At 40.9% G+C, this 22,090-nt stretch overlaps 1 protein-coding gene and 1 pseudogene across 2 annotated transcripts in view; one reads left to right on the forward strand and one right to left on the reverse strand.

Annotated features, from left to right (window-relative positions):
• Nucleotides 1-9,809: 9,809 nt before the first annotated feature.
• Nucleotides 9,810-11,401, forward strand: LOC309957649 (polyadenylate-binding protein 2-like; annotated as a pseudogene). Its single transcript has one exon. The product of its transcript is annotated as a polyadenylate-binding protein 2-like (transcript).
• A 3,323-nt stretch (nucleotides 11,402-14,724) lies between these two features.
• CD53 (CD53 molecule) overlaps nucleotides 14,725-22,090 on the reverse strand; it is a 31,310-nt gene continuing 23,944 nt past the window's right edge. Inside the window, exons 6-8 of the mRNA XM_082833406.1 lie at nucleotides 17,538-17,618; nucleotides 16,425-16,508; nucleotides 14,725-15,566 (exon numbers count right to left, since the gene is read on the reverse strand). Of these exons, the coding sequence (XP_082689532.1) occupies nucleotides 15,495-15,566; nucleotides 16,425-16,508; nucleotides 17,538-17,618 (237 nt within the window). The 3' untranslated portion in view covers nucleotides 14,725-15,494. The remainder of the gene's footprint in view (nucleotides 15,567-16,424; nucleotides 16,509-17,537; nucleotides 17,619-22,090) is intronic.

Below are 22,090 nucleotides of genomic sequence, written 5' to 3' on the forward strand. Positions count from 1 at the left end.
GGTCACATATTTTGTCGTTTGTTTGTATTCAATCTGTTACCACATACATCTGTTGAGGTTTTTAATTTCAGTTATTGCCTTTTTTCATTTCTAGATGTTATTTGGTTCTTTTTAAAGTCTGTGTTTTTTTATAGTTTCCTATTTCTGGTAGAAATTTTAACATTTGTGACTTACTTTTATAACATGGTAAACACAATTGATTTAAAACATGTGTCTGAAAAGTTCAACATCTGAACTCTGTCTCTGCTGACTCTGGTTTATGTTGGTTCTTGCTCATGTTATATTGTTGCTTTCTTTTTTGGCTCAGAAACTTTGATTACTTGCTAGCCATTGTCCTTGAAAAGTTATTTTGGGACACTTCCTGAGGCATAAGATGGATTTTCCCTCCTCAATATAGGTTTTTGATTTACCTCTCTTAGGTCTCTGAGCATGTTTAGTTGGGACAACTTCAAACCAAATTTAAGTTCTGTGAGTCATTACTCCACCTAGACCTTGCTTACCTAGTGTGCAACAACATGGGAGACTTGTCTGCTGTTATAACCACACAAGTATGTTTCTTTTTGATTTTCCTGTTCTTTTTCCTTTCCTACTTGGTTCAAAACCACAGCAGTCCATTCCACAAATAATCAGAGTTTGAAGGAAATATAGTGGGTCAACCTCTCTTTTGTTATGACTGAGGGTGTGGTTCAATATAAAGGTCTCCCACAAGACTTCTTCCCCACACCCAAAATATCAAAATGCAAGTACTTGTAGCATTAGTTCATACCTTTGGACATAGGCAACTTTGGTGTTCTAATATTATACTTCTGTTTGCCCATTACTAGAACCACAAATTCTATGGCTGTTTTAAAATTCTTTATTTTTACTGGGCGTCATCATGCTATGTCTAGGCATGAGTTTCTATTTTCCCTCATGAAAATAATTCATTGGACTTCTTATTTATTAATTGTATTTTCATCATTTCTGGAATACTCTCAGCTGTTATCACTTCAGGTATTGTGTCTACCATGCTTTGTATCTCCTCTCTCTGGAACTCCAGTTACATTTACGTTAGACTCTCTAATTCAGTCCTCATCATTTCTTAACTTCACTTTAATATTTTTCACTCTTTCTGTGTGATACTGTGTTCATTTGCTAGAGTTGCTGGAACAAATTACCGTAAATTTGGTGCCTTCAAACCACAGAAATTTATTCTCTCATGGTTCTGAAGGGTTGAAGTCCAAAATCAAGGTGTCTTCAGGGTTTGCTCCTTCTGGATGCTCTGGGGAAGAATCTGTTCCATGTCACTCTCTTACTTCTTGTGGTTGTTGGCAATTCTTGGTGTTCCTTGGCTTGTAGACCCATCACTCCATTCCCTGCCTCTGACTTTACATGGTCTTTCCTTATGGGTCTTCTCATCTGTATCTGTGTTTCAAATCTTCCTCTCCTTTCTCTTATAGAGACAACAGACATTGGATTTAGAGCCCACCCTAAATTTAGGATGAACTCATCTCAAGATTATTAACAATCACATCTGCAAAAACCCTATTTCTCAATAAGGTCATATTCATAGGTGCCAAGGATTTTCTTTAAGATTTATTTATTCATTAATTTATTTATTTTTGGCTGCGTTGGGTCTTAGTTGCAGTGCACGGGATCTTCACTGAGGCATGCAGGATCTTTCATTGCAGCACATTGGCTTCTCTCTAGTTGTGGCGTGTGGGTTTTCTCTTCTCTAGTTGTGGTGCACAGGCTCCAGGGTGCGTGGACTCTGTAGTGGTGCACGGGTTCCAGAGCATGTGGGCTCTGTAGTTTGTGGCACGCAGGCTCTCTAGTTGAGGTGTGCAAGCTCAGAGGTCGTGGCACGTGGGCTTAGTTGCCTCATGGAATGTGCGATCTTAGTTCCCTGACCAGGGATTGAACCCATGTCCCCTGCATTTTAAGGCAGATTCTTTACCACTGAACCACCAGGGAAGTCCCAGTGCCAAGGATTTGAACATATCTTTTTTGGGGACACAATTTAACACACTGCAGCTACATTCTGATTAATCTACTTGTATAAATCTTCCTGTTTATTAATCTATCTTTAGTTGAATCAAATCTGCTGTTCAATGTATTCATTTATGTTTTAAAATTTTCAATTATTAAATTTTCATTATTCAAAATGCTTAGTCTTTTAGATTCTTCTCTGCACATTTTGAAAACCAGTCCTTAATTTTTGTAAATATATAATAACATGACTATCTATATTTTGTGTCAAGTTACTGCAATATCTGGAGCTTCATGCATCCTTTCCTATTTTGTTGTTTCTCTTGGTTAAGAGTGCCTTGTTTTCTCATGTGTTTAGTGAATTTTGTCTGAGTAGTTCAATTTCATTGAAAATTTGCTTTTAAAAATTCATGGAGACCTGGTATTATGTGGGTTCCTTCAGAAAGTGTGTGCATTTTGTTTCTGCCAGAGCTAAGGATAACATTTTATTTGGAACTACATTAAATTTTTAGTTTGAGAGTTTAAGAATGATTCAGACACTATAAATTTGCACCTTAAGTGCAAATTTAATCTCACACCTTAAGCCAGATTATGAATTCAGTGTTTTAGGACTGTTGCTTTCCTCTGCTAAACTGCCAAGTTTCAGACAGATTTTCATGTAATCTTTGGTGAAAGTGAGCAGTATTTCTAGTTCTCTCTTACATTAAGGTGAAACCCTTTGGGGTCTTTGACTTAAATGGGGAAAGATCTCTTCTTATACTCCCCATTTTGAGCAGATCACAAAATTTTCCTCCTGTACTCCATGTGCCATGAGACTATGAAAACTGATACCCAAGTTCACCTAGTTTAGCAAAGGCCCTCAAATTCCTTTTACCTACCTGGTTCACACCATCACTATATCCCTGGATTGAGAATTTCTTACTTTCTTTGCTGCTCAAAAGTGCTTTTTTTTTTTTTTTAATATGGAATGCTTCACAAATTTGTGTATTATCCTTGTGCAGGGGCCATGCTAATCTTCTCTGTATCATTCCAATTTTAGCATGTTTGCTGCCAAAGCAAGCATTCAACAGTGTTCTTAATAAAACATTTTAAAGTTTTTATCTAGCAGCTTAGTTATTTAAAATAAGAAGTTTAGTCTAGTAATATTGTCTGTTGTCTTATCAGAAACAGAAATCCTCTTTTTCTTTTTTAATCAATTTGGATGATTTCTATTATTTTAGAACATTATCTCCACCACATACATTTAAAAAATTGATTGGCCTAATTTTTTTTTACCATGTTCTCTCAAGGGCTGTAAAATTTTAACTATATCTGTGGTTATGGCCCAATTTTTATTTATAGTTAATTTTTACATTTCCCCTCTCTTTTTCTAATGTGATCAGGCCAATATAATTAATATAGACAAATAGTTGATTAAAAAATGTGATAAGAACTATGGAATTTCTATGAGTGTGTTATGGAGGTAAACACAAGAGACATTTTGTCAAGACTAAATAGGAATATGTATGTAAAGTTCTTAGCACACTGTCTCATACTTGATAAAACCTCAATAGATATTGATGCTGAAATCTCAGCCTCTGTGCACCAATGCCAAATTGAATCTTGGAGACAGAGTTTTGGTTGAAGTAGAAAAGAATAGCTTTATTGCTTTGCCAGGCAAAGGTGGACACAATGAGCTCCTGCCCCAACAACTATGTGTCCCAACAGGGGAGGATTTGATGAGGAGTTTTATAGCAATGGTTCAAGGGTGAGGTTGCTGATAAGATTAGTGTGTATGCAGGGCCTCTACTCCTCTAATCTGATCTCAGGTAATCTTCTTGATGAGTTTCTCTGGTTCCTTTAATGTAGCCTCAGGAGGCCTTTCTCTGGTATGAAGAATAATGACATGTTAAAGAGCTTAAAGACATTGTTATGTGCATCCCTTGAGGTGGAACCAGGACCATGCCTTAAGGCTGCACTATTGTTTCCTGGCTGCCCCTCCCTTGTCTTTGCATCCCTTCCTTTCCCAGGTTAGCAACTGTTGGAATCTGCCCTTTGGAACTCAGGGAAGGTCATGGAGACAGAGCCAAGAAACAGGAGACAGAAAGGATTTTGTGCCCAGGAGCCCCTCAGGGGTTCTGCTCAATTTCAATATTAAACTTTACAGTATTAAGGAAAGCTTTCTTAGAGAAAGCAGAGGGTAAGAATTGTCCAGACAAAGGGTATCAGTGGATGAGTGGGAAAAGTTTAGTACTGATAAAACTTAGAGCAACTAAATAAATTTTAACATAATTAAAGCATAGAATAAAAGAGTGGTAATGGCAGGGGTTGAGGTTGAAGACCTAAGAGTAAAGCATATCATGTAGAGCCTGGTAGGCATAATAAGGAATCTGGACTTTATTCTAAGAGAAACATAGTTATTGAAGGGTTTCAAGCAGGAAAGTCTCCTGATTTTTTTAAAGTAATTTTTTAAATTGTGGTAAAAGTCACATAATATAAAACACATGATTTTAACCATATTTAACTGTACAGTTCAGTGGCACTAAGTACATTCACATTGTTGTGCAAATCTCACCATCATTCATCTCCAGAATTTTTCAACTTCCTAAACTGAAATTTTGTTCTCATTAAACACTAAATCCCCATTCCCCCTCCCCAACCCACCCCTCACCCCTTGGTCCCTGGCATCTTTCAATGTACATTCTGACTCTATGAATTTGACTATTATAGGTACCTCGTATAAGTGGAATCAAACAGTATTTGTCTACACCTAGTGTATATTAGAATGCATTTTTAAGGTTACCTTAAAATATGTCTAACAAACAGATTGTATCTTCTTTTTCTTTTCCCCTGTGCTATACGGGAGGTTCTCATTAGTTATCTATTTTATACATAGTAGTGTATATATATCAATCCCAATCTCCAAATTTATCCCACCCCCCCCCACCCTTTCCTCCCTTGGTGTCCATAAGTTTGTTCTTTATGTCTCTGTCTCTACTTCTGCTTTGCAAATAGGTTCATCTTTACTATTTTTCTAAATTCCACATATATGTGTTAATACGATATTTGTTTTTCTCTTGCTGACTTACTTCATCCTGTATGACAGTATCTAGGTCCATCCATGTCTCTGCATATGGCACAATTTTATTCCTTTTTATGGCTGAATAATATTCCATTGTATATATGTACCACAACTTCTTTATCCATTCCACTGTTGATGGATATTTAGGTTGCTTCCATGTCCTGGCAATTGTAAATAGAGCTGCAATGAATATTGGGGTGCATGCATCTTTTGGAATTATGGTTTTCTCTGGGTATATACCCAGTAGTGAGATTGCTGGGTCATATGGAAGTTCTATTTTTAGATTTTTAAGGAACCTCCATACTGTTCTCCATAGTGGCTGTATCAGTTTGCATTCCCACCAACAGTGTAAGAGGCTTCCCTTTCTCCACACCCTCTCCAGCACTTATTGTTTGTAGAATTTTTGATGATGGCCATTTTGACCGGTGTGAGGTGATACTTCATTGTAGTTGTGATTTGCATTTCTCTAATAATTAGTGATGTTGAGAATCTTTTCATGTGCCTCTTGGCCACCTGTATGTCTTCTTTGGAGAAATGTCTATTTAGCACTTCCACCCATTTTTTGATTGGGTTGTTTGTTTATTTGATATTGAGCTGCACGTGTTATTTGTATATTTTGGACATTAATCCCTTCTCAGCTGCTTCATTTGCGTATACTTTCTCCCATTCTGAGGGTTGTTTTTTCATCTCATTTATGGTTTCCTTTGCTGTGCAAAAGATTTTAAGTTTCATTTCATCCCATTTGTTTATTATTGTTTTTATTTTCATTACTCTAGGAGGTGGTCAAAAAGATCTTGTAATTTATGTCAAAGAATGTTCTGCCTATGTTTTCCTCTAAGAGTTCTGTAGTGTCTGGTCTTACCTTTATGTCTTTAATCCATTTTGGGTTTATTTTTGTGTATGGTGTTAGAGAGTGTCCTAATTTCATTCTTTTACATGTAGCTGTCCAGTTTTCCCAGCACCACTTATTGAAGGGGCTGTCTTTTCTCCACTGTATATTCCTGCCTCCTTTATCAAAGATAAGGTGACCATATGTGTGTTGGTTTCTCTCTGGGCTTTCTATCCTGTTCCATTGATCTATATTTCTGTTTTTGTGCCAGTACCCTACTGTCTTGATTACTGTAGCTTTGTAGTATTGTCTTAAGTCAAGGAGTCTGATTCCTTCACCTCCATGTTTGTTTGTTTGTTTTGTTCTGTTTTGTGTTTTTCTCAAGATTGCTTTGGCTATTTGGGGTCTTTTGTGTTTCCATACAAATTGTAAAATTTTTTGTTCTGGTTCTGTGAAAAATACCATTGGTAATTTGATAGGGATTGCATTGAATCTGTAGACTGCTTTGGGTAATATAATCATTTTGACAAACTTGTTGCTTCCAATCTAAGAACATCGTATATCTCTCCATCTGTTTGTGTCATTTTTGATTTCTTTCAGCAGTATCTTATAGTTTTCTGCATACAGGTCTTTTGCCTCCTTAGGTAATTTTATTCCTAGCTATTTTACTCTTTTTGTTGCACTGGTAAATGGGATTGTTCCCTTAATTTATATTTCTGCTAATTCATTGCTAGTGTATAGGAATGCAAGAGATTTCTGTGCATTAATTTTGTACCCTGCAACTTTACCAAATTCATTGACTAGCATCAGTAGTTTTCTGGTGGCATTGTTAGGATTTTCTATGTATAGTATCATGTCATCTGCAAACAGTGACATTTTACTTCTTTTCCAATTTGTATTCCTTTTATTTCTTTTTCTTCTCTGTTTGCCATGGTTAGGATTTCCAAAACTATGTTGAATAATAGTGTCAAGAGTGGACATCCTTGTCTTGTTCCTGATCTTAGAGGAAATGCTTTCAATTTTTCACCATTGAGAATGATGTTTGCTGTGGGTTTGTCATATATGGCCTTTATTATGTTGAGGTAGGTTCCCACCATGCCCACTTTCTGGTGAGTTTTTATCATAAATGGGTGTTGAGTTTTTTCAAAAGTTTTTCTGCATCTATTGAGATTATCATATGGTTTTTATCCTTCAATTTGTTAATATGGTGTATACGTTGTTTGATTTGCATATGGTGAAGAATCCTTGCATTCCTGGGATAAACCCTACTTGATCATGGTGTATGATCCTTTTAATGTGCTGCTTGATTCTGTTTGCTAGTATTTTGTTGAGGATTTTTGCATCTATATTCATCAGTGATATTGGTCTGTAATTTTCTTTTTTTGTAGTATCTTTGTCTGGTTTTGGTATCAGGGTGATGGTGGCCTCGTAGAATGAGTTTGGGAGTGTTCCTCCCTCTGCTATATTTTGGAAGAGTTTGAGAAGGATAGGTGCTAGGTCTTCTCTAAATGTTTGATAGAATTCTCCTGTGAAGCCATCTGTTCCTGGGCTTTTGTTTGTTGGAAGATTTTTAATCACAGTCTCAATTTCAGTGCTTGTGATTGGTCTGTTTATATTTTCTATTTCTTCCTGGTTCAGTCTTGGAAGTTTGTGTTTTTCTGTGAATTTTTCCATTTCTTCCAGGTTGTCCATTTTATTGGCATATAGTTGCATGTAGTAATCTCTCATGATCCTTTGTATTTATGCAGTGTCAATTGTTACTTCTTTTTCATTTCTAATTCTATTTTTCTGAGTCTTCTCCCTTTTTTTCTTGATGACTCTTGTTAAAGGTTTATAAATTTTGTTTATCTTCTCAAAGAACCAGCTTTTAGTTTCATTGATCTTTGCTACTGCTTCCTTTGTTTCTATTTCATTTATTTCTCCCCTAATTTTTATGATTTCTTTCCTTCTACTAACTTTGGGTTTTGTTTGTTCTTCTTTCTCTAGTTCCTTTAGGTGTAAGGTTAGATTGTTTATTTGAGATTTTTCTCATATCTTGAGGTAGGATTGTATTGCTATACACTTCCCTCTTAGGACTGCTTTTGCTGCATCCCAGAGGTTTTGGATGGTTGTGTTTTGTTTGTCATTTGTCTCTATGTATTTTTTGGTTTCCTCTTTGATTTCTTCAGTGATCTCTTGGTTATTTAGTAATGTATTGTTTAGCTTCCAAGTGTTTGTGGTTTTTAAGCGTTTTTCCCCCCTGTAATTGATTTCTAATCTCATAGCATTGTGGTCAGTAAAGATGCTTGATAAGATTTCAATTTTCTTAAATTTACTGAGGCTGGATTTGTGACCCAAGGTGTGATCTATCCTGGAGAATGGTCTGTGTGCACTTGAGAAGAAAGTGTAATCTGTTGTTTTTGGATGGAATGGCCTATAAATATCAATTAAATCTATCTGGTCTATTGTGTCATTTAAAGCTTGTGTTTCCTTATTCATATTCTGTTCAGATGATCTGTCCATTGGTGTAAGTGAGGTGTTAAAGTCCCCCACTATTATTGTGTTACTCTCAATCTCCTCTTTTATAGCTGTTAGCAGTTGCCTTATGTATTGAGGTGCTCCTATGTTGGGAGCATATATATTTAAAATTGCCATATCTTCTTCTTGGATTGATCCCTTGATCATTATGTAGTGTCCTTCTTTGTCTCTTGTAATAGTCTTTATTTTAAAGTCTCTTTTGTCTGATATGAGTATTGCTACTCCAGCTTTCTTTTGATTTCTATTTGTGTGGAATATCTTTTTCCATCCCTTCACTTTCAGTCTGTATGTGTCCTTAGGTCTGAAGTGGGACTCTTGTACACAGCATATATACAGGTCTTATGTTTGTATCCATTCAGGGAGTCTGTGTCTTTTGGTTGGGGCATTTAATCCATTCACATTTAAGGTAATTATCGATATGTATGTTCCTAGTACCATTTTCCTAATTGTTTTGGGTTTGTTTTTGTAATTCCTTTTCTTCTCTTGTGTGTCCCACTTAGAGAAGATCCTTTAGCATTTGTTGTATAGCTAGTTTTGTGGTGCTGAATTCTCTTAGCTTTTGCTTGTCTATAAAGCTTTTTATTTCTCTGTCGAATCTGAATGAGATCCTTGCTGGGTAGAGTAATCTTGGTTGTAGGTTCTTCCCTTTCATCACTTTAAATATATCGTGCCACTCTATTCTGGACTGAAGAATTTCTGCTGAAAAATCAGTTGATAACCTTATGGGGTTTCCCTTGTCTGTTATTTATTGCTTTTCCCTTGCTGCTTTTAATATTTCTTTGAATTTAAGTTTTGTTAGTTTGATTAATAGGTGTCTCAACATATTTATCCCTGGATTTATCCTGTGTGGGATTCTCTGCCCTTCCTGGACTTGGGTGGCTATTTCCTTTCCTATGTTAAGGAAGTTTTCAGCTATAATCTCTTCAAGTATTTTCTCAGGTCTTTTCTCTCTTTCTTCTTCTTCTGGGACCCCTATAATTCGAATATTGGTGCATTTAATGTTGTTGCAGAAGTCTCTGTGACTGTCCTCATTTCTTTTCATTCTTTTTTCTGCTCCTAGACAGTTATTTCCACCATTCTGTCTTCCAGCTCACTCATTCATTCTTCTCCCTCAATTATTCTGCTATTCATTCCCTCTAGTGTATTTTTCATTTCAATTATTGTGTTGTTCATCACTGATTGTTTGTTCTTTAGTTCTTCTAGGTCCTTGTTAAACATTTCTTGTATTTTCTAGACCCATGCCTCCATTCTATATCTGAGATTTTGGATCATGTTTACTATCATTACTCTGAATTTTTTTTTAGGTAGATTGCCTATTTCCTCTTCATTTATTTGGTCTTACAGGCTTTTGCCTTGCTCCTCTATCTGTAACATATTTCTCTGTCATCTCATTTTTGTTGATGGGTGGGGTTATGTTCCTGTCTCGCTGCTTGTTTGTCTTGTGGCATCCAACACTGGAGTTTGCAGGCAGTTGGGTGGAGTTGGGTCTTGGTGCCAAGGTGAGGATCTCTGTGAGAGCTCACAGAGATTAATGTTCCCTGGTGTCTGAAGTTCTCTGTTAGTTCAGTGCTGCCACCACAGGTGCTCAGGCTCAACTTCCAGCCTGGAAACTAAGATCCCACAAGCCATGAGGTGCAGCAAAAAGAAACAAAAAAAGACAACAAGCAAAAAAGAGCAGAACAATAACAAAGAATGAAAAATAAAATAAGAAAAATAAAAAATATATTAGGAAAAATAAAAATAAAAATGAAACAACAAAACACAACAGCCAAAAAAATTTTTTTAACTCTAGGGTGATGGTGGTGGTGGTGGCGGTGGCAGCAGCAGTGGAGGCTGCGGGTGGTTGGGGCTCCGGGCTGGGGCGGTGGCACCATCTTGTGCCCAGGGCTGGTGGGGAGGCCAGGGAGGGGGTCCCGGGGGGCACAGGGTACTATGGGAATGGCTTGAAGTCTGAGGAACTGGAGCCTGAGGATCTGCTGCTGGAGCCTGAGCCAGAGCCCGAGCCCGAAAAGGAGCCATCCTGGCCCCGTGTCCCCCTGGGAGCTCCAGGCCCTAGGCCCGGGTCGGGAGGCCCCAGCAGCCAGGAGGAGGAGAAGCCAGGACTGGTCGAGGGTGACCTGAGGGATGGCGCCATTGAGGACCCAGAGCTGGAAGTGATCAAAGCTCAAGTCAGGGAGATGGAGGAAGAAACTGAGAAGCTAAAGGAGCTACAGAACAAGGTAGAGAAGCAGATGAATATGAGTCTACCTGCAGGCAATGCTGGCTCAGTGATCATGTCCACTGAGGAGAAGATGGAGGCCGATTCCTGTTCCATCTATGTTGGCAATGTGGACTATGGTGCAACAGCAGAAGAGCTGGAAGCACACTTTCATGGCTGTGGTTCAATCAACTGTGTTACTATACTATGTGACAAATTTAGTGGCCATCCCAAAGGGTTTGCATATATAGAGTTCTCAGACAAAGAGTCAGTGAGGACTTCCTTGGCCTTAGATGAGTCCCTATTTAGAGGAAGACAAATCAAGGTGATCCCAAAACAAACCAACAGACCAGGCATCAGCACAACAGACTGGAGTTTCCCGCGAGCCTGATACCGTGCCCAGACCACCAACTACAACAGTTCCTGCTCTCGATTCTACAGTGGTTTTAACAACAGGCCCTGGGGTCATGTCTACAGGGGCCGGGCTAGAGCAACATCATGGTATTCCCCTTACTAAAAAAAAGTGTGTATTAGGAGGAGAGAGAGGAAAAAAAGAGAAAAGAAGGAAAAAAATGAATTAAGAAAAAAAAGAAAAGCAGAAGATGACCTTGATAGAAAAAAAATATTAAAAAAAAGGATGGGGCTTCCCTGGTGGCGCAGTGGTTGATAGCCTGCCTGCTGATGCAGGGGACGCAGGTTCGTGCCCCGGTCCAGGAGGATCCCACATGCTGTGGAGCGGCTGGGCCCGTGAGCCATGGCCGCTGAGCCTGCACATCCGGAGCCTGTGCTCCACAATGGGAGAGGCCACAACACTGAGAGGCCCGCGTACCGCAAAAAAAAAAAAAAAAAGATATACTGTGGAAGGGGGTAACTCTAACTGCTGAGGAGGGACCTGCTTTCGGGAGTAAGGGAAGGCCCAGGGAGTGGGGCAGGGGGCTGCTCATTCACTCTGGGGATTCGCCATGGACACGTCTCAACCGCGTAAGCTGCTCCCCCTGTTTCCCTGTTCCCCTTTGCCCCCTTGCGGGCTGCTCAAGGGTAGGTGGGCATGGGTGGTAGGAGGTTTTTTTTTTACCCAGGGCTCTGGAAGGACACCAAACTGTTCTGCTTGTTACCTTCCCTCCATCTTCTCCCTAGCTTTCACAGTCCCCTCCTGCCTGTTCCTGTCCTGCCAGGTCTACCACCCACCCCACCCCTCTTTTCTGGCTCCCTGCCCCTCCAGATTGCCTGGTGATCTATTTTGTTTCCTTTTGTGTTTCTTTTTCTGTTTTGAGTGTCTGTCTTTCTTTGCAGGATTCTGTAGCCAGAGGATCTCCTATCCACTCCCAGTGGCTCCAGTGTAATTTCCCCTTTCCCCTGGGGAAATGCACTACCTTGTTTTGGGGGGTTTTGGGGTTTTTTTTGTTTTGTTTTATTTTCCTTTGCCTTTTTTCCCCTTTTGTTTGGAGGGAATGGAAGGAAGTGGGGACATGGAGGTGGGAGGTAGATTTTGTTTATTTTTTTAGCTCATTTCCAGGGGGTGGGAGTTTTTTTTAATATGTGTCATGAATAAAGTTGGTTTTGAAAAAAAAGTTTTTTTAATTAAAAAATTAAAATTCCCTGGTGCTTCTGCTATCAGTTTCATTGCCCCCACAGTGAGCTACATCCAACCTCTGCCTCCCCAGGAGGGCCTCCAACACCTTTAGGTAGTTATCTGTACCCTCTGTGTCAGCCCCACTTCTGCGTGTGTTTCTTTCACCAGTGTCTGCTCCTGAAGTTGACCCAGAGCACATGTGCTCATGCAAGCCAGCTTGGGGGCAGGTTTCCATGGGTGTGTCCACAGGGGCCATCATGGCTTGAGGAGGCTTTGGAAAATGGTGGTGCTCGACCTGCCTGGACCCTCACAGCCCTAGGAGGGGCTTTGTCAGGGGCGGCACATGGGCCACCAGGACCTGCGCAGCCTTTGTAGGCTTTGTGGGGGACAGTCCTCAGGTCCACCAGGACCCGAGCGGCCCCCAGAAGCCCTGGGGGGTGTTGTACTTGGGTCCATTGGGACCTGAGAAGCCAGAGGAGGCCTCAGCAGGGGCAGGGCTCAGGCATGGGACCTATATGGCCTGAAGAGACCTCCATGAGGTTAGGGCTCAGGCCCAGCACCCTAGCAGGCTTGCTGGGGCCTCAGTGGTGGGGGGAAACCCTGGTTTGAGGGGTGGTTGAGCCTGCTTAGGTGTGTGCCCCTGCCACTGCCCAAGGAGGCCAGGCTGGTGGGCAGAGAAGGGTGTTGCAATGGTGGCCTTGCCCTCTGTGCATCACTCAACAATTGTGTCCCACTTTCCTGGTGGCCTGGGCCTCCTCCACCAACCTTCCTGGCTGTGGAACACTTCCCCCTGCCACCCCAGGTCATCTCCCCACCTCCCACAGTGGTCCCCTCCCTGGGTCCACCCTCCAAACCCCACTGTCCAGCACTCAGCCCTTCTCCCCACCAGGGGACACACAACCCAGGCTGGGGTGTGTAGGGGCCTGGCACAGACCACACACACAGGCCCCACCCCGTCCCTACCCCCACAGACCTTTGCAGGGCACCCCTCTGACCCCCCGCCCCTTGAAGGTCCCCCCTGTCCCTGCTGATCCCCCTGCCACTAGTGTGTCCCCCTGAGTGCTGAAACCTCTCTTCTCCCCCAGCCCCTCCCCTTAGGGGTGCCAGCCCTGTCCCGTCTCCATCACTCTTCCCTCCCTCCTTCCCTCTCTCCTCCCCTCCCATGTCCCACCCAGCTGCACAGAGACCCCTCCTGTCCCCCAGGTGTCCAAGGTTCCCCATCAATGCCTAGAAGGTGCTCGGCAAGAACTGTTCTGATGTACCCCTGCTGTACCTGTGAGGAGATGCAAACTCCACTTTCTCCTACTCTGCCATCTTGACCCAGGGTTCGAAAGTCTCCTGATTATATTTATGTTTTAGAAATATTATTTTGGCTACTGTATGGAGAATAGCTTAGATGGGGTCAATAGTGGGTACTAGGAGAACAGATAGTAGACAACTGAAGGCATATAGGTAAGAAATGAAATGGGGAGAGTGGATGAATTAGGTATTTTGTAGCTGAATCCTTAGACCTTTATGACTGACTGGATGTTGGGAGTGAAGGGCAGGCTAGAGTTAGGACAAAGCCCAGGGTTCTGGCTATGGCAACCAGAAGGTGGTCTTATCACTCACTGATATGGGGGAACAAAGAAGAGAAACAGGCTTGGAAGATATAATAAGTTTTATTTTGTGCATGTTGAATGTGAGACATGTTTGATACTTGTGATAATCATGAGAATGTCTCCTCTGCTCCTTTGCCTCAGGAAAGTGCAAAAGATATACATTTCCCTATAAACTACTATGAATTTGACCAATTTTCCTAAAAGAAAGTTGGAGATCCCACACAAATCTTTGAGAATAGAAACCAATTCTGTCACCCCTTTCTTTAACTTCTCTACATTTGACTCTGTATTAGATGTGGTCTGATCTTTTGCTTTCAAAGTATGGTTATCATATAGACAATTAAATTTAGCTTCTCCTGACCCAAGAAACATGGTGTAGTTGACCACCTCTAAGATAGCCCCCAGTGATCTCCACCCCATAGTATCTACACACTTGTGTAATTTCCTCCCCTTGAGTGTGAACTTTTCAACTTACTTCTAAGGAATAGTATACAGCAGGACTGATGTGATGGCACTTCTGAGTTAGGTTATAAAAGGAGTGTATGGCTTGTTTTGGGTGCTGTATTTCATGCTGTCTCTTGAATACCTTGCTATGGGGAGAATCAGCTTCCATGTCATAAGGCAGTGCTATGGAAAGGTGCATGTGGCAAAGAATTGATGCCTATCAGGAGCCATATGAGAACTTGGAAGTGTATCCTCTTCTAGTTGAGACTTGAGATGACTGCAGCTGACATCTTGATTGTAGTCATGTGAGCGATCACGAGCCATAATCACCCAATAAAGCTGCTCCCAGATTCATGATCAACAAAAATTGCCAGATAATAAATGTTCATTGTTCTCAGCGACAAGTTTTGGAGTAATTCATTATGCAGCAATAGATAACTAATATCCCTAACTTGCTGGCAGGGCAATTAGGCTGAGTCATGGAAATTATATTTGAGACAAAGGAATGAGAATGTAGTGATTGACAGAGCATAAGCTATTTTATTTATTGAAGAATTAAAACAGTACATTAACAAAACCTTATCTGAAAGAGAAATAACACCAGAACTCTTTTGAATGTAATTATTACCTAAACCACCAGAAATACCTATCCTGCTGAATTCCTTCATAGTTATGTAAATCAAAGGCTAAGAGATTGGCTGAAATCAGGGTGTGAGTCATTGGATAGTTTATTTTGGAAAGACTTAGATGAATCAATAAGACCCTTTAATAAAGAAATTGAAATGAAACCTAACCTTTGGAGAAAGGGTACTCTGTCATTCCTGTAGCCAAGGCCCCCAGTCAAAAGGAAACAGGATTGTGACAATGATCCAATGAACCTGGCCCCAGAGCTCCCTTAAGCTTATCTCTTGGTTGACTTTGGAGAGTGGACTGGGCATGATTTAGAGGCCAGAGACTTGTTTGACAATGGGAAGATGCAAAAACCCAAGCTGCAGACCCATCCTTTGATCTTGAGCCATTAGTACCACAGGTTCTCTTGGACTTTCATGTCTGACAAATGTTCAGTTATTAATGAGTGACAAGGCTGCTGCCATGAATGATAAAGGATTGTCTTGCTATCTGAGATGGGAAGTGCCTGACCAACACCCTCTTCTCTGGTTGTATGAGACAGGGACTCAACAGGGAAGAGGTGGGAGGGGGACAAAGACACCAGTTCAGGAGTTGGTCATTTAGAGCTTCATGTTACAAGTGGTTTTGGATTTCCAGTGATGAAACAAGTCTTTCCAGCACAAGGCAGCCACAGGTCATAATCCTAGGACCTGGCTGGTTTTGTCAATCTGGCAGTTCAACGTCAGTGCAAAGGACATCCCCAATACCTGAGGAAACAGTTGGGAAAGTGTGAGGTCTTTACAGGTGGAAACATCTCACCCACAGTCCCTGGAATCAGTCTCAGAGAAAAAGAAATTGTCCATCACACTGAGACTACCCTTCCTACTCTCACTTCTAATTCTTTCTCAGGAGTTTTCTCCTTTAGCTTTAGAATGGCAGTGGGGAGACAAGTGGGGGTAATGATGGCAAGACAGTAGAGTATAAAGTGTTGGGACATCTTTTGTCTCCTTAATAAATCACAGAAGTCCTGCTGCTGGTATAATCAAGCTCTGCACAGGTCAATAATGTGCAGTGAGTGATCTTTACCCTTGCCTTAGGCCTCCTTGGTTTTCAAGTAGAGAAAAATCATTTCTCTCTGAGCTTCTTGATTAGATCTTAGCTAATCTGTGATATACTTATGAAACTTGGGTATAAAAATGGTAGAAATATCACATAATAATAATAATAAAAAAAAACTATCACCCATTCACCCCTGACTTGTCAAACTAAGCAGAGAAGCAATGAGGAAATTGATTACAGTTTTCATCACCAATTCCTGCTTAGCACACAAGGCCAATTTTTCAAGCAGAATGCTTTATTCCTCACAGGCTTTTCCAGACCAGCTCTGTGAGGGACCAAAGTAAGGTTCTGCTTGGTGGCTTTTAATTTGACAATGAAACACTCATTTCTCTTAGGGATAAATTGACCAGATAGATCTTACAGCATATTTTCTGTATGCCTTAAACTGGTAATAACATCATTTTCTACTTTACTGGGGGAGCTCATATTTTTGTACCTGGTACCATTCTAAAAATTACATGACATCTCATTTAATCCTCAAAGTAATCCTCTGGTTAAGCTCTTACCTGGATTACACATACACAGATAGTGATGATTCCGATATACAGGAAATTGGAGTGAAACCACAGTTTTGCTTTTACATAGCAACCCTAGAAAAAATTACAAGTACAAATGACGCTACTATATTACTCAACTTTATCAGGAGGTTTATTTGGGAAGATAGTTTGTATTTTGCCTTATGCCAAGAGACTTAGGCCAGGCATTATATTTTTATTATTTTTATGTGGATGAAGAAATGGGCATAAAATAGAAAACATTAAACTAGAGACTTTTCTGGTATTATTATCATTACAGTGTCATCTAAAGTAGAAGTCTTAGATCTTTACACACTGAGTTAAACTAGATCCTAAGAGGCAGGTCAACAACATATGTCTTTGTGTTTTTTGAATATTCATTAGTGTCTTGGGATTGGCAAATGGGAATATAGGCTATGCAATCCTAGGACTGGTTGCATTTCAGCTTCTGCTTCAAAAGCCAGTAAACATAATAGGCCTGCCAAGCTGCAGGGCAGTTGCTGGTTGGTAGGTGTCCCAGTCCTTCTTCACAGACCCTCCCAAATTCCAGAGATTTCCAAACAACCTCAAGTGAGGACCTTAGGGACTTAGTCTATTTGAAAGTTGATTTGGGCTTCTTCTCTGGGTCTAGTCAGAAGTTCTGTCAACTCTCTCTTCCCCAACTCCTCACTCCTTCACTTATGATGCATTCTGCTAAAGGGTTGGATGCTGCCATCTCCAAGGAAGGAGAGCAGGGAAACAGGTAGAGAGAAGCTTTTCTGCTTCAACCTTACAATTTCACTTTCAACCATAAGAAGACCTAATTCTTGCTCAAGAAAAATCTAGACATAGTCTTCTGCCACTATCACATAAATTTTCCCCTCTAATGTAATAGTTTAGAGTAGCAAGATTCTTCATGGCATCTCTAATCTAGATGAACTTATTTTTTTCTTGTTTGTTTTTCTTATTTGTCTAGTTATATGAGTTGTTTCCCTGGTCTCTCTTTTGTTTAAGGTTTCCTGTTTCTGGCTGGGAGGACTAGGTCCTGTACGACTGGAGTTTCTAAGGTAATTAAAAGTTTAACCACAGTGGCCAATAGCAGAAAAGTTTCTGAAAATAAATTACCTTAACTTGTGGGTCTGAGGGGCAAGATGCTGGTGGGCTGCCCATCCAATCACTTGTGCCATTTACACCACAACATTGCAGCTGAAAGCCAAACCCCAAACAAGTGTTGGTTAGTAAGATAACAGAAAGAAAACCATGGGCCTTGGAGAAACGGTAGGCCCTTCAGATCTGACTCTCTAGCAGAAAATCCAGAATTGGCCTGACTACTATGGCTCCTTAGAACTAAGTACTTTCAAACCTGTGATACCATTCCCTTCACACAAAACTTCTTGAAGTAGAGAGGGCATATTTAATTTATTCACATTTTACAAATAAAAAAATTAGGCACACAGGAGACTTTATCATGGAGGGATCAGGCTGACCACACCTAGACCCACTGTATGGCTGTTAGCATAGCTGATGCTATCTTGGGCCCTTACAGTTTCTCCTGTCCTACCGCTGACCCTACCCAGGGTACAATAAATCACTTCTATGTCATAAAGAGCTTTGTAATTAATAGATATTGTGGCCTCTATGCTCTGTTAGTCCCAAAACAATGGTGATAACATTTGCTGATGTACTCCCAGTGCCCACAAGACTAGTTACCATTCATTCTGACTTAGGAATGAATGTCCTGTTCCCAAGCATCTACCTCCATACCCTAAGTTAACTATAAAATTGTCCCAACGGCTCCTTGGCAGTGTGGAGTGTAGCTGCGAATGCTTCCTGATCGTTGTCCTCCAGATCCTAATACTACCCTGTGAGTAAGTTACCCTATAATAAATTGATCCAGTGATTATATGGAGCTGCCTGCCTTGTTTTTTGGTCTCAAGATGCCTCCTCAGTTCACTGGGCACTTTTTGTTCCCTCCATCCTTGGACAATTGGCAAGCCAGGCAGGAGACTGAAAATAATGCAGGAATGGGTGAAGGGGCCAAACAGGGAAAACTTGTTGTCTGTGGGGGAAATTCCAGGCTGGCCAGCCATTTCCATGTGGGGTGATCTGGCTATATTTATGGAACACTTCAGGCTGGTGCAAGAGTAGAGGGATACCCTGAAAACACCAAAGGGCATACTAGATATATTAACCAAAGAGGTAGCAAAGCAAAAGTGGGGTGAAAAAAAAGTGAGCAAGCTATTGCAACTGTTGCATGGTCTTTGTTATGTACTCTAAATATTAGCACAGAAAAGAAATTACAGTTCACCTGGGAACTAGAGAAGACTAAAGAGGCGCTGGCACTAGAGAAGACCGTCTGGATGGCATGTTCTGCAACTTAGGACATTATGTCAAAGAAAATACAACAACAAGAAGAACATATTGAAGTGACAGAATGTAAGATGGTTAATCTTGACTTAGGAATGCATATCCTGTTTCCAAGTATCTACCCCCATACCCTAGGTTACCTATAAGACCATCCCAATGGCCCCTTGGCAGTGTGGAATACATCTGCAAATGCCTCCAAATCATCTGCCCACTCCCAATCCCACTCTGTAAGTTATCCTATAATAAGCTGATCCATTGATTATATGGAGCTGCATGCCTCACTTTTTGGTCTCAAGATGCCTTCTCAGTTTGTTGGGCAGTTTTTGTTCCCTCTGTCCTCCGACACTCACCAACAAGTCTTAAGATCACAAAAAGTAGGACAATCAGATATTCTGTGCCTGCTTACGTGATGCTGTAGGAAATATGTATGTTAGTCTCACCACAAATGGAAACTTTATCAAGCCTCTAGATTCACAAGTATAGGAGACAGAGACTCCCTGATGCTAAAATCCTTTGAGAAGCAAATAGCCAAATCCAGAAATTGGGGAATTCTATAGGACAAACAACCTAATTTATTTCCACAAGTAAATAGCATGAACACAGAGAGATACTATCATAAATTAAAAGAGATTTAGAAATGTATTATCCAAATATAATATGTGGACCTTGTTTGGATCTTGGTTGGAAGAAACCAATTAAAAATAATATTTTTAGATAAATGATTATAGACATTTATTAATGATATTAAAGAATTATTGTAAAATTTTAGATGTATTAAATAGACCTTATTTTACAAGAAGATTAAACAACACACTTCTAAATAACACATGATCAGAGAAGAAATCTCAAGAGAAATTTAAAAATATTGGAAAACGTATACAAAAATGAAAACACATGTGAAAACACAACTTATAAAAATATATGGGATGCAGCAAAAGCAGTGCTTAGAGGGAAATTGATACACTGAATAAAAATATTAGAAAAGAAGAAAGATCAAAAAATCAATAATCTCAGTGTATATCTTAGAAAACTAGAAAAAGAAGAGCAAATTAAGTTCAAAGTAAGAAGAAAAATAAATGAGAATTAAAGCAGAAATCAATGAAATTGAAAATAGGAAATCAATAGAGAAAATCATCAAAATTAAAAGGTGGTCTGGAGAGATTGATCAAGATGGTGGAGTATGAGGACGTGAAGCTCACCTCCCCCTATGAACACATCAAAAATACATCTACATGTGGAAAAATTCTCACTGAGGGCTTCCCTGGTGGCGCAGTGGTTGAGAGTTCACCTGCTGATGCAGGGGACATGGGTTCGTGCCCCGGTCCGGGAAGATCCCACATGCCACAGAGCGGCTGGTCCGTGAGCAATGGCCGCTGAGCTTGCGCGTCCGGAGCCTGTGCTCCGCAACGGGAGAGGCCACAACAGTGAGAGGCATGCGTACCGCAAAAAAAAAAAAAAAAAAAAAAAACACTGAAAACTAACTAAAAACTGGCTGAAGGAATCCTGTACAACCAAGGCTGTAAAAAAATACACATATAATTGGGTAGGAAGGGGAAAAAAGTGATTAGGTCAGGACCTGTGCCCCTGGGAGGGAACTCAGAGTAAAAGGGAGAATGCATGGGTGGGATACCGATGCTGGGGAGTGAGTGGTGAGAACCCCAAATTTGGAGCCCCAGTCGTGGGTTCCTATGCTTGGGAGAAAAGGTACCTTGTCTGACTGGAGTACTGGTTGGATCAACAGGAGGGCTGTGGAAGTCTGGACTCCACTCGTGAGGAGTGCATGCATGCTGGCTTGCCTCCAAGGCAGGGTGGAGAGATGTTTACTTTAACAGCTGCCAGATTTCTTGCAACCACCTGCTCACAGGTCCTAACCCAAGCCAAGCAAATGCTCTGGCCCCATTCATTCCATGTCACAGTGCAGCACTTGATCTGGGGTGGCCATGACCAAGGAGAAGATGGAAACCATGGGACACAGAGGTGACCCAGTATCGGGGTGGAGCCTGGGTGGAGCAGCAGCTGCCATTGTTGGTGTTTACTCAAGCAGTGCATCAGAAACATCCTAGATCTCTGATGGAGGCTGTTCCACCACCTTCCCTCCGCCCACCATACACTGAGAGTTCATGCGGACCCCACCTGCCCTGAAGTGTGGCTCCACAACAGGGCAGGGGAAGCAGAGGCTGGGGGCAGTGATTGGCTGTGAGGGACAAGGGGTTTTGCACCCAAGGCTGCTTCTGAGCAGAATGAGGGAAACAATTGCAGGTGTCTGTGAAGCAGCACATCAAAGACAGCTCAGATGCCTGTCTTCAGCTGACATGAGCCAAGAGCCCACAGGGGTCCCATTTGCTTCAGCACTTCCTCTTTCTGGGTCAAGGGCCCCAGTGCAGGCAGAGGGGAAAACACACACTTAAAGGGAACAGAGCCAGTTCAGGTCTGACTCTCAGGGCTTTGGCTCCAGCAACTGGATTAGACCCTGCCACTGATAGGGCAGTGATGATCACTGAGCAGAGGGGAAGTTCCACCTTACATCTGGCTCTAGATCTAGCCCTTCCATCTCTAGCCCCACTCGCCACCAAGGTGATAGCTGTCAGCACACACTAAGGAAAGATGTGACTTGCATCCACATCAAATCCAGGTCTCCCACCAAAGGCTTTGGGCATGCATAGTCTATACAGGGACACTCCCACATAACAACACCCCTTCAAGACTGCAATAGGTAACTCTTTCACCTAAATTCATAGAGGCAGAGAAAGTTAAGCAAAATGAAAAGGCAGAGGACCTGCTCTCAATTGAAAGAGCAAAAGAAAACCTCTGAATAAATAAATAATGCAATAGAAATAATTTACAGATAAAGAATTCAAAATATTGGTAATAAAAATGTTAACTGAATTAGGGAAAATAAGAGATGTACACAGTGAAAACTTTAGAGAGGAACACAAAAGTATAAAAAAGAAAGAAAGAAAGAGTATACAGAGTGGGAAGGAAGACATAAAACTGTTTTTGTTCACAGGTGATATGATCATCTATGAAGAGAATCTGAAAGAATTGACATAAAAAAATCCTGGGACTAACAAGCAATTATAACAAGGTTGCAGAATATAAAGTTAATATACAAAAGTCAATTGCTTTCCTATATTACAACAATAAATAAGTGGAATTTGAAATTAAAAACACAATACCATTTATACTAGCATCCCCCAAAACGAAATACTTAGGTATTCAATATAAATCTAACAAAATATGTACAAGATCTGTATGAGGAAAAAACTCATAAAACTCTGATGAACAAAATCAAAGATGAACCAAGTAAATGG

The sequence above is a fragment of the Leucopleurus acutus genome (genome assembly GCF_964270905.1).
Source record: "Leucopleurus acutus genome assembly, chromosome: 2".
In the NCBI taxonomy this organism is placed as follows: domain Eukaryota; kingdom Metazoa; phylum Chordata; class Mammalia; order Artiodactyla; family Delphinidae; genus Leucopleurus; species Leucopleurus acutus.